The following is a 12,625-nucleotide window of genomic DNA, read 5'->3' on the forward strand; positions in this document are numbered from 1 at the left end:
TAAACATAAAATTCTGTAAAAATGATCATAAATATGATGAAACAGCTTTCTCGGTCTCCTTAGACTGTTTTTGGCTTTACTTAAATGTACTTGTTAGAACTCCGAAAGTGATATTTTAAAATTTTTTTCACACACTACATCAACAAATAGTTTTAACATTCTTTAATGTACAACATCACATTAGTCTTTTTTTGATTTTGGGAGTTTTCTTATTTATTCACCATTCTCTGCTTAAAAGACTAACAAGACTTCTTGAAATCTTAATCCATTTGAATATTTGACAGTACTCACAATATTTTACTCTTTATTATAATATTACGTAGAGTGTAGGGGGCGAGATAACAAGGCGTCTTGTTCTATAGATAGCAGATGCAGCAAAACAATGAGGAACGTTGTGAATCGCCTTCATACGCGACTCTACTTTTACACCCTGCACTCAGTAAGTATTCCAGTATTCAACATGAGGCTGTCCACAACGTATCCATTCAGAGAACGGCAAAAATCTCGTAGGCTTAGCAACTTTGCTATTCCGTGACTTATCAGAAGAGTTCAAGGATCCTGAGACTGATACGTAAAATCATCAGAGGGTTGATTAATTTAAATTAATTAATTAAATTAATTTGATACCCGCCTGTCAGCAGGTGCACGGGCGTGAGTGCCTAGCCGTCGCTTGAGTCCTGGCTGAGAGTTTCTAGCGGCCTGGAGTTCCTGACGGCCTCGATCCCGACGAAAACTGCTACGAGCTCTTCTGCGGTCAAAAGCGTGCTGCCCACCGCCTGTAGGAGTAGGTTCTTTGCAGACTTGACTCGAATCCTCGAACTGCGTCCCCCAGCTCCTCGATCGCCCTCCGCAGAGCGCTTAGGTGACGACTCGCTCCGACAAAGTTCGTAATGAAGCAATTGTAGCGCAATATGAAACTTAAAAGGCAGCCATACAAATTTGGCTGGCTCTTCGGGCGAAGAGCTCGTGGCAACGAATTTATATTAAAAGTAAGTAATGCACTGGTTACGATCAAGCACTTTTAATAGGATCTTTATTGGTACCTTAGGGATGGTCATATTGGCTACTACAAACTTGTTTCCGTCAGTTGTGGTCTCACTTGTGCTACGGCTATGCGTTCGACTTACATAGCTCACGCACGGTACACGGCCAGATCCTTGTTTGCCACGCACAGCTGCGAACACAATGGGTTCGGCCTTCTTGTCTACTCACCACAAGCGGTGGCTCTGCCTTGCGTTGTCACGTATACTATGCCTGGAAGCCTCTTATGCCTTTTGTCGGAAAAGTTCTAATCGCGTTGGTTGGGTCGCACTTGGATTTACTCGGATCCGCCGGTGTACCTTCGCTTGTTTGCTGTGCATAAAATTCTCAGCTTTGAGTGAACTTCCAATTTATTGTCGCTGTTTTCCAACGATATAAGTGTGCCCGGGAAATTGAAATGTGAATTGTGAATCGTAAAATTGTTATTTTAGTCCTTCTGAAAGTGTATTTGAATTTAAAAACATTTAATTACGTGAAAAACATATTAGCAAATTCAAGATATAATTTTTATTCAATTTTATTTTCTATTGTTCGGCATTTTTATATTTTACAGAATTTTAACTCATTTGATTTTGTTTGTGTTGCTTATCTAAGAAACTGTTTTTTTTTACATATGTATAAAAATTATGTACTCAGTAAATGTCCGTAAGCATGTATTATATTAATACACACATTTTATATGACTTAATCAATGACTACTGTATACGTTAGTTTAAAAGCAATCACGAAATTTGAACTTAAAGTATAAATAATGTTTGTTTTTCTGAATATACTTATGTATAATCAAAAAAAATATCAATCGTTCTGGCATTGTATCTACATACATATGTATATGTATATGGCAAAAGTGTTCCGGCTCGGATCACTGAGCCTGAAGATAAATAAAACTTATGTCTATGCATTTTGGAATTATTATCTTTTCAAAAATTATAAAAATAAAATATAATTTAGCATGTTTTTCATGCTCAAAATATTTTAATTTTCTCGTGATTTGATTTGGCAAAAGTTTGAAACACATCAAATATCAATTTTAAATTGGTTGGACTATTTTTAGATATATTAAAAATTTCGGATGCCGATATATGTATATATCAAGGAATTAGATACTTCATAGGATCGCAGACGTTTCCTTTTTGACGTGAAAAATAATAATGACAAGTGTAACAACGAGGAGAACCCTGCAGTCGCCTTCCACACCATTAATATTATTTCTTGCCTACGAAATACATAGAATTACTACAATTCAACAGGTTATCGCTATTCTAACCACTTTCTGACAAGAACAGGACATGAGGTATCAAAACTTTGAATTCACATAATTTTCGTTTGCAATGCTTTGCATTTTGCACGGGATCTTAGTTTCTTCATTTTTTAACAATTATTTGACTACTAATATTGGTAGAGTGCATCATTATGTTACTGTGACCAGTTAAAGTTTCCTATCTTTGAAATTTATGACGAAGGGTTTTCTCTGTTTGGCATTTTGGCTGTTTTAGACCTTTTAGTCTGCGAGAGGTCGACTCTAAACGGGAAAACATGGATAGCTTGAGTCTTTGATATTTATAAAGAATATATACATTTCATCAGGTCAACAAAATGATTACAGTCATGTTATATACAAATAATAAAGTCCGGTTTTGTACGAGTATGGAAATAAATACAATGAAAACTATTGAATGTACTTGCACATGACAAAAATTAATTTGTAAGACTGTATGCGCAGTAGTAAAATTTTAAAGTTATTCAAATGGCTAAATTAAAAAAGAAATAGAATATTAACAAGAACTTCTTATAATAAATTACACATATGTCTGTATATAAGTAAATGGACTACATTAAAATGTGGTTTGCTTGCTAAAAAATTCGATATTGAATACGCTAATAATTAATGCGACTAACAAACAAAAGTCTAAAAACTGTAGAAGAAATGGTAAATAATTTCGATTTCGGCTTAATTCATCCCATCGCCACAAAAAAAAAAAAGAGGCGGAACTTGAGACGCTTTGTACGCGTCACAACTTTTACACCCGGTACTCAGTCAGTAAATATGTATGTACATTTGTATGCATGTTACCTTAGTATAACACATATGTAACCTTATGATTTTTTTTGTTTTTTTTTTACATTTAACAGTTTTTATACATCTGTAATTTACATCTACATCACTACTCACACAAACACGCCTTTTTAGCAGCCACTCTTCCGCAGAGCCAAACCCTGCACAAGGCAAAGTGTGCGAGCGAGCAAGAATGAGCAAGAATATGCAAAGCCATCATTCTGGCCATAATAATGATCCAATCTGATCCCTATTCGGCGAGCTGATAGATATGGCCATTTTATAAGGAACTGCGTTTTTAGTTTTAGTTTTCTCTTATCTTCGAAGTTGTGATATTTTCCTTTGTGGGTGCGGAAGGGGGAAGGGCGAAATTTTAAAATAAACTCTAAACAGAGTGAATTCCCAGCAACCCGGATTCTTCTGTGCGTTACATACATCCACTTTCGACCACAAATACAATATACCCTATTTACTCTTCGAGTACCGGGTACACACAAGATACAAAAGGTCGGCTCTTCGAATTCCGAGTGAAAACGAGAAGGGACGTGTGAGACGCTTCTTACGCGTCACAACTTTTATACCCGGCACTCAGTACTACATCTGCAACTTAGCGGTAATTTGTCAAATTTTAAATTTTTTCTTCATCTGTCATCTACATCAACAACACTACTCATGCCATCACGCTCCTTTAGCTCGCCACCCTCCCCTAGAGACACACTTTGCAGAGTCAGGGCAGAGTCGCGGCAGAGGCAGCGGCAGAGACGTGTCAGGGGCAAAGGCCATAAACTGCGCGAAGCAGAGTGTGCTGCTATAAGCTGCGGAACGGGGTGGGTTTGGCCACTGAAAATTAATTTCTTCATTGTGGCTATAATAATGATCCAATCGGATCCCAATTTGGTGATCTGATAGATATGGTCATTCCCTACGGAATGGCGTTTTTAGTTTTCTGTTATCTTCAAAATTGTAGGGAGGTTTTCGCCCTTTTGCGGGGGCGGAAGGGGGCGGGGCTCATTTTTGAAATACACTGGTTTCAGTGTGAGCATACAGCAGTCTGGTGCCAAAATTTGGTGGCTCTAACTCTTATAGTCTCTGAGAACTAGCCGACAAACAAGACGGACAGACGGACGGACGGACAGACGGACAGACAGACATGGCTCAATCGACTCGGCTATTGATGCTGATCAAAAATATATATACTTTATGGGGTCGGAAACGTTTCCTTCTGTGCGTTACATACAACCGTTATCCGCACAAATACAATATACCCTTGTTACTCTTCGAGAACCGGGTATAAAAATTATATGCACAGTAACCAAATCACGGTTTTTTTTTTTTTTTTAATAAAGAACCAATTTTGAACGATAGATATTTTCATTAATTCAAATTTATTGAGATAATTGAGAAAGAACTTTTAATCCTTTTCAGCTAGGCCCCACTACGCCACATCTTCGCGAGGAAATACATATATTTTTTCAGAAACGCAATCTGCTAGATAAGGTGGGTGCCAGAGATTTTCACTCTTTACGCTCTCTTCACGCTTTGAAATAAACTTGTGAGAGTGTGATGTCACAGGGAAAGCTGGATAAAAAGTTTGGTAACTCGAGATCTAGGTTCTCAACAACACGGACGGACAGACATGGCTATATCGACTCGGCTATCGGCTATTACTTCTGATCAAGAATATGGGGTCGGAATCTTTTCATTTTGTGCGTTATGCAAAACTAAAATATCCATAAACAGTGCGAGTACCAGGTATGTATATTAAATACCAACTGTGCATTCAACTAAAATGGGGAATTTATTTATTAACATTTTTGTTTACCCAAAACTAAACCTAAGCTGAATAGTTTGCAACTAGTTTGAGTTTTTTACAAGTTATACTTAACTTATTTACATAATTACAGTTTTAAAACATTTGTATGAATTAATTTTCTGATGCGTTTGTAACTGACAAAGAAACCTTTGTAAATACCATTAAAAAAAATTGACGGAATTTATGTGAGTTTTAATGGAATAATTATTATAATTAATCGGTGTCTTTTTTCATGAAAACTTAAATTGATATCCAATAAATGCAATATTGCACAAAACTATTAATATCAGCATTGAACTTATAAACAGAAGTCTGAGTCATAAGGAACCTCAACATAACTTACTATCTATATCATGGGATATAGCCGAGTGATGAAAGTAAAATATTCGAATAAGAATAGACAGTTCAAAATCTTACTTAAAACTTATAGAACGATGATTGCATATGATTACAACATCTAGAAAGTCGCCTCGTTGTAAATGCACTAATTAAATAAGAAGTCTTTTTTGTTATTTAATTATAATATGCAAAATGAGATTTGCAAAATACTAACCTAGGCCCCACTGACTGCTAATACTATAAAGGAAAAGCTGGAAATTCTTAATAGCAAATTTATAATGAGAATAGCGTTCTATCAATATTAATTAATATCTTCCTGGATCAAGTACAATTTTTATAAAAAATAACCACGATCTGAAATGGAATCTTCCTGTCTTGAACATGGGTTTTTTTTATGATGAGTGTAAGAAGCACAGAAAACTAGTCGGCATACGTTTGCTCTACCAGACGTCATACAAATTTTAGGTTTACTATCCATCCCATCCATACAACCATCTACCATATTACACAAAATAAAGCGTTTGAAAACCCTCGATTCTCAAACTATATCTGCATTAATGTCAAGCTAAAGAAAGGCAAGGAGCGTGGTTAGATCATATTTAATTGATGCTGCTCGCTCAGTTTGAAAGTCGACGCATCGCTAAGGTGATGGAAAGGCATTCCAGCCGCTGTTGTGCCTATATCTGTGGACGGTAAATTTAAAGTTGCCGTTACCGCCTCTGGACTATTGCTTCCGCTCGCGTTTGAAATGCCGCTCTTAAGTACAGTATCTAAAGGCATATTTTGAGACAGGTGATGTGCTGTGCCAGCATTTTGAGTCGAAAGCGAACCTGCGTTCGCTGTTGTAAATGAATTTCCCGCATGAGAAGCACCACGCCCGCGTTTTCGCTTCGGAAGAATGCCTTTTCGCGCCATATAGAAACGAATAGTAGATACGGGAATATTGAACATATTGCTGACTGTTTGGAATGTTTCGCCCTTTGAAACACATTTGGCCGCTTGTGCTAACGAGGCCTCCGAACGTCGAACACGCTTATATGAGGTGTAGCTATCGATTGAACTATGCATGATGCCTGCCGATATATTGGCAGGCGTGTCTGAATCGAAGCTAAGGGAAAGGCCGCTCCCGCTGCTTGCAATTTGGGCTACGCTGCTTTCATTGTCTGCATCATGAGCAGCCACATAATTGTGATCGTCTTCGATGGTGGTGTCCAAATTTTGTGACTGAAGCTGTATCTGCTGTTGGGACCTATAAAATAAATATAAAATTAGTTTTTTATCAAAAAATTGTTATGAGCAGTGATGTCTATTCTTAGCGTTCAATATCTTATTTCATATTTTGCACTTAGATTTATGAACAAACCTCAATCAGTCTTTTACTGCCGCTGGTTAGAGATTCGGCCAATATAACACAATAACTTAATTTATTTGAAAAACCAGTCCGTACATATAAATCGTACTTTGACAAGAAGATACAAAGCGCGATGGTAGCGTGACAATACAACGTTCGCTGTGACATTCTCGTTTTATGATTAATTTCGGACTTAAGTTCATGTGTATTCGCATTTGAGTAGGAATGTATACAATACTTTTGGTTTTTCCGTTTTCTGTGTTGATATAAAGTCTAACTGGCTTACCGACACGGAAACCAGCAAAATAAAGTTGACCGCGTCAAAAGCAATCCTCGTTCACTTTAAAACAACAACATTGGATTGGAATTGGGAATGTGGAATGTTGGAAAATCTTCATCTTTAAACGGTCCAGTCAAAATCGTTGCGTCCACTACATTGCACATAAATTTCTTATCAGAAGATCGCGTTCAGCTTCTAAGTTGTGGCTGATTGCATTTGTGTATGCATTGACTTTATCTTTATCTTCACCTATTAAGTTAATTTGAATGAATTTATGTTAACCATCTGGGGATGGGAGCAAGTACCCGACTTTATGAAAGATTTTTTCTTACATTTTGAAATACTTTTATTCAGCGGTATATCTAACAAGAAGAGTTTCTAATGGATCCGTTGATGCTTCAAGTTGGAACAATCTGATCGCCTGGATCTCAGAGACCATAAAAGCTAGAGCCACCAAATTTTGCATCCAGACTTCTGTTTGCTCACACTCTTACAAGTATATTTAAAAAATGAGTCCCGCCCCCTTCCGCCCACGCAAAAGGGCGAAAACCTCCCAAATCTACAATTTTGAAGATAAAAGAAAACTAAAAACGCCATTCCGTAGGGAATGGCCATATCTATCAGATCACCATATCAATTGGGATCCGATTATGGTCACAATGAAGAAATTAATTTGCAGTGGCTAAACCCATCCCGTCCCGCAGCTTATATTTGTTTTTTGCACATTCTCTCATTCACACTCTGCCTCGCGCAGTGTGCGGCCTCTACCTCTGACACGTCTCTGCCTCCGTCTCTGCTGCGTCTCTGCCGCGTCTCTGCCGCGTCTCTTCCGCGTCTCTGCCCTGACTCTGCAGTGTGTGTCTCTAAGGGAGGGTGGCGAGCTAAAGGAGCGTGTTGGCATGAGTAGTGTTGTTGATGTAGATGACAGATGAAGAAAAAATGTAAAATTTGACAAATAAACGCTAAGGTGCAGATGTAGTACTGAGTGCCGGGTTTAAAAGTTGTGACGCGTAGGAAGCGTCTCAAGCGTTTGATTTTAAAATACCCATTCTAACCGTGTGATATCACAGCAGTCTGAATGAAAAAATTGGTTGCTCTAGCTCTTATAGTCTCCGTGTACTAGGCGCTCATCACGACGGACAGGCGGACCAGAGATAGACTCGGATACAGAGATTGATTTATGTCTATGTACATCCATATATACCCGTTATCTCTTCGAGTGCCGTGTATTAAAAACATAATTAACCCATTTGAACGATATTCCATTGATCTTTCACTATGAGTCAAAACATATACATAAAAGGCCTAGAATTATAACAATTATAATATTTTAATTATAGCATAATTAATCACAAACCTTGTCTGAAGGAGGAACGTCTGTGTTTTGTTTTTTTCAGCTGTTGCGGATAAGCTATAGTCATCGCAATGATCATTATATGTGTTCCAGATATTAGAGGCATCATCCGCAGACTCGTCTTCGGTCGGTACATTTGAGTTGTTGGAAGCTGTTGCTGAGGTGGCGGTATTTAGAGACTTTTGTAGATAATGCTTATGAGTTTTCTGTAACTGCAGGGTATTACCACCATTTGCTTGCTGACGTTGACGCAGTTCCTTGTGCTGCTGCTGCTGCTGCTGCTGCAGAGCTAGTTGTTCTTGTTGGTGCTGGTGCTGTTTGGCTGTCTGTGCTTGCGTGGTCGAAGTAGTAATTGAGGCGGTTGAATTTGTGGCTGCATCTTCAGTTTCAGTCACGTTCACGTCAATATTATTAAGTCTCGTGATGACTGGGGCTACGTCCATGACAGTTTCCTTCCGCATCTGTTGAAGCTGATTGTAGTTTATTGCCGCCTCTGACCCGTATAGACCGCGTATTCGGAGCTGTTCGGCACATCGAAGCAACTGGCCCAGGCCGGCCTGTGTGACATTTACCTCTCCCTTGTACATGAAATCTACTAGCGCCTGAATCTCCCATAGCTTGATCTCTCCTGGTAAAATTATAACGGGATGCTTACAGGGGTTTTCCGCCAGAATGGCTTCAAAGTATGTGGAACATGCGGCTAGCACTAGACGGTGACAATGTAACTGATGACCTTCACAGGCCAGTGTAACATCAACAAATCTTTGACCGGCTAATAGCTGTGGAAAAGCGGCTCCAATACTACCAAGATGGCTGTTCCAGCGCACGCAAAATTCCTGAGTAACAGCGTTCATTTTGCTTAACCTCAACTCACCAACCTTTGTAGTTTGTTGTTTGTACCAGATTTGTATCCTTTTTAACCTGTAACAAAATGAATATTGCATAAATTTAAATCCAGAGTTAAGCATAAACCGTGATTGAGTGGGTGTGATCCCCGATTTGTGGATACCACTAATACAATGGACTTCGCATCAATTAGTGTAAACCAAAAATAACCTAAACCTGGTTAATCTAATGGATTTGGGGTTTAATGTTTAACTAATTAAGGTTTTCTAGGGAAAGAATCTTCCCTTATAATGGTAAACGAAGAGGAACGGTGTGAGTCGCCTTCAAGAGCGACTCTACTTTTATACCCGGTACTCAGTCGGTATATGTATATGTATTAGAGTTCCGTCTAATAACAGCGGCCTACCGAGAAAGCGTCGTGATCATATTTGCGAGTTCGTGATGCTTGCACGGGCTTTCAATGACAGACAATACGAATAAGTGAGGAAGAAGAAGCATATACAAGTTAGATCTTAGCTATACCGAGTACCATTCGAATGGATTTTTTCCTTGAACAAAACAATCATGGCTTTTACTTGAGCTCGACTAAAATATTCCCTGCACTTATAACTATCTCACAAGTGTATATTTTAATGCTTTGCATAAAAAGATTGTTCATATCAAACACATATTAATGTATTTAGACTCGGCTATTGATGATGATCAAGAATATTGTATGTACATAAATATGTACGTATATATTATATAGGGTCGGAACAGTTTCCTTCTTTTCGTTACGCACATTGCTTCGAGCAAAAATGTATACTCCTTTAACTCTTCGAGTACCTGGTATAAAATCATCGCTTTATTATTAAATAGATCGCAAGCTACGCTGCTAAAAAAGCTCAGGAGCTGGGCTAAACCTTAGCCGTTTATCCATCAATTTTTACAACTAACTGTACCTATCAAAAACCTATCAAATTAATCCCAAGAAATACATAAATATGTAAATATGTTTTTGTTAACTTTTTCTGAGCTGAAAGCTTAATGTGTTCAAGACGGTAAACTATAACTTAAAATTTGTTGGGCCCGAATTACATATAGCTTCATTTATCAGCTTGTGAAGAAAAATAACTACATCAGAAAAATAACATATTTCAAAGGTTCTTAAATACAAAGAGGGAGAACGTTGTGAGACGCGTTCGTACGCGTCACGCTCTTCTATCATGTGAATGAGGTAACAAATATACATAGATGCGCAGCCGACTAATTCGACCCGAAGTGAGCCGAACCTGAGAAATCCCAGCCGAAGAGAATTACGGCTTACATCAAAAATTCTTTTGGGTGCTCATTGCGTTTTTACTCATAATCATAATGTAGTGCCGAAGAAACACACAAACAATAAACTCAGCGACGCCATACGAAGGAATGTCTTGCTTGATTTAAAATCGACAGTGAACATACATATGTATGTGGTCATGCAAGTGTGTATCCATCAACGCTGAGCGATTTTATTTGAGCCTTTTAGAAATCACACAATGCCGTTCTATAGTACATATGTATTTATGTATGTATGTACATCCATAAATATGTTCATAAGTATTTAACATTACAAATTGACTAGTTTTGCATAGAAATAGACACCCGGACGAAGAATTTTTTATATTTCTTTATTTACATATGTACATACATATGTAAGTATGCATGTGTTTCTGAGCGTATGGTGATTTTGATAAAAACATCCAAAATTCTACGATGTACGATACATGAATGCATCCATACACAAAATATTACCAATTCTGTTTGTTCACATATCAATAATTTTGAAACAGGGAAAAGCACATATGTATGTACATACATACATATGAAGTTGGCGTGATAGCAAGTACTCTGGTTTTTATACCCGGTACTCGATTTAGCATTCAATTTGTTTTGAAGGAGCAAAAATCCGCCACCAACAGCAACTACATATGTACATACATATGTATGTAGATATGTACATCTTTGCACATGTGTGAGCATAGATGTTGCACACTACATATATGTAAGTAATATACAAAAATTATATGCATATGTATTTTCATTAATACATACATACATATGTACATATGTCACAAGTATTTCCAAGAATAATAAAAGTAAAATAAGACACCGCAATTTGAGGCTATGTTCAATGTTTACAGTCGGAGTCGGGTAACTTTGTACAAGGAAATGAAATATTTATGCAGTTATCACAGACATATGTACGCATATAATATTAACATTTATAAATATTTGTGGATTTATAACTACAAATGTATTGATTTATTTGTAGTTTCTACCGCTTTACTTAATACAAAGGATGTGGTAAAGAAACATATTTACATTACATGCATAGATCATCTACATATGTACATATGCATACTGAATGTAAATATGTATGTATTAAAAATAAACAAATCCATACCTGTGTGCAGAGTATTAAGTTTTGCCTTGAGTTAATAATGCAAAATTGCTGGCGTTTACTTTTTGTAGAAAGCAAAAGTTAAAAGTGGCGCTTTGTGTTGCAGACCTCCCCCGCGGACTGTGGTATCCTGTGCGCGTGAGCTAGCGTCAACGAAGTACTTTTGTTTAACAAACTTGCTGCAAACTCTTAAGCACTCAAGTACACAAAAAACATTCATGTATTGATTTTTCACAAAAACTAACCAGCACGTCACAAAAATAAAATGTTTTAATGTGTTAAAGTTATGGAAATCGAATGTATCCAACGCGCGTTTTTATTTCATCCGATTAAACCATTTTCTTTCAATGTAGTGCCAATCTGGCCTGGCAATTATTTTCCAAAGAGAACCACATATTTTTAAATCGTTCATATGGCCGGTGGCAATCTTATCTAAATGGCCAAATACCCCTTCGATTTTATTTTTGAATTTAAACTAATAAATTTATATTAGACTGCAATCGTGCTGCCAACTTTATTTTTAGCCAGCGTTATTTGAAAAAGGCGTTAGGACATTTGGTCGATGCAATATTTCTCACAATTTCGTTCAAAAACTGAACGATAGCACTATTCGATATAAACATTCAAGAGAGTCGATAAGAATTATATCGCTGCCGGTATATTTTATCAACCAAATCAAATTTGAACTCTTCCATATAAACTAAGTGTTCTTTGTTTGCGTTATAGTTCTTCTGCGTGCTCTTGCCGACATATCAGCCATCGACTATCTGCCGTGAAGCAAAATTTAAAAAAATGGCTTGTCTGCAGCCAAGCTAAAATTTATTCTAGAACTGCCTATTGCTCGAAGCGTTTGGACCCTTGTAAATATAGGTGGTATTAGTTTAGCTGGGAAACTCGAACACTCAGGCTGTAGCTATCAGGCTACAGCTAACTGAAACTGATAAAACATTATTTTGAGCGAAAACTATTTGCTAGCTGGCCAATGAATACTAAAAAAACATAGGGTATTTGATGGTACTCTTTATATTCCGTCTGGGTACCTAGAAAATATAACTTAAACCATAAAACAGACTTCTAAGCGAAACCAATTATTACCTCCATCCATCAAAATGTCATCAAAATG

At 37.3% G+C, this 12,625-nt stretch overlaps 1 protein-coding gene across 5 annotated transcripts; it reads right to left on the reverse strand.

Moving 5' to 3' along the window:
- Positions 1-4,876: 4,876 nt before the first annotated feature.
- Positions 4,877-11,980, reverse strand: LOC117898925 (protein tramtrack, beta isoform). Of its 5 annotated transcripts, none has more exons than XM_034808664.1 (4): positions 11,506-11,979; positions 8,461-9,155; positions 8,238-8,385; positions 4,877-6,498 (listed from the first exon to the last, which is right to left on the reverse strand). In XM_034808664.1, the coding sequence occupies exons 2-4, from the start codon at positions 9,086-9,088 to the stop codon at positions 5,838-5,840; spliced, it is 1,437 nt and encodes a 478-aa protein (XP_034664555.1). In that variant the 5' UTR covers positions 9,089-9,155; positions 11,506-11,979; the 3' UTR covers positions 4,877-5,837. The 5 variants fall into 5 exon arrangements, with proteins under 5 accessions (XP_034664555.1, XP_034664547.1, XP_034664538.1 ...); XM_034808656.1 differs by having other exon boundaries at positions 8,238-8,391; XM_034808647.1 differs by having other exon boundaries at positions 4,877-6,019; positions 6,080-6,498; positions 8,238-9,155.
- Positions 11,981-12,625: the final 645 nt, after the last annotated feature.

The sequence above is a fragment of the Drosophila subobscura genome, chromosome A, assembly GCF_008121235.1.
Source record: "Drosophila subobscura isolate 14011-0131.10 chromosome A, UCBerk_Dsub_1.0, whole genome shotgun sequence".
Taxonomy (NCBI): Eukaryota; Metazoa; Arthropoda; class Insecta; order Diptera; family Drosophilidae; genus Drosophila; species Drosophila subobscura.

Excerpts from the sequence above, each read along its gene's own strand:
- LOC117898925 (XM_034808639.1), bottom strand. The coding sequence starts at position 9,088 with ATGAACGCTGTTACTCAGGAATTTTGCGTGCGCTGGAACAGCCATCTT. Across the intron at positions 6,499-8,237 it reads ACGTTCCTCCTTCAGACAAG|GTCCCAACAGCAGATACAGC; the intron begins GTTTGTGATTAA and ends TTTATTTTATAG.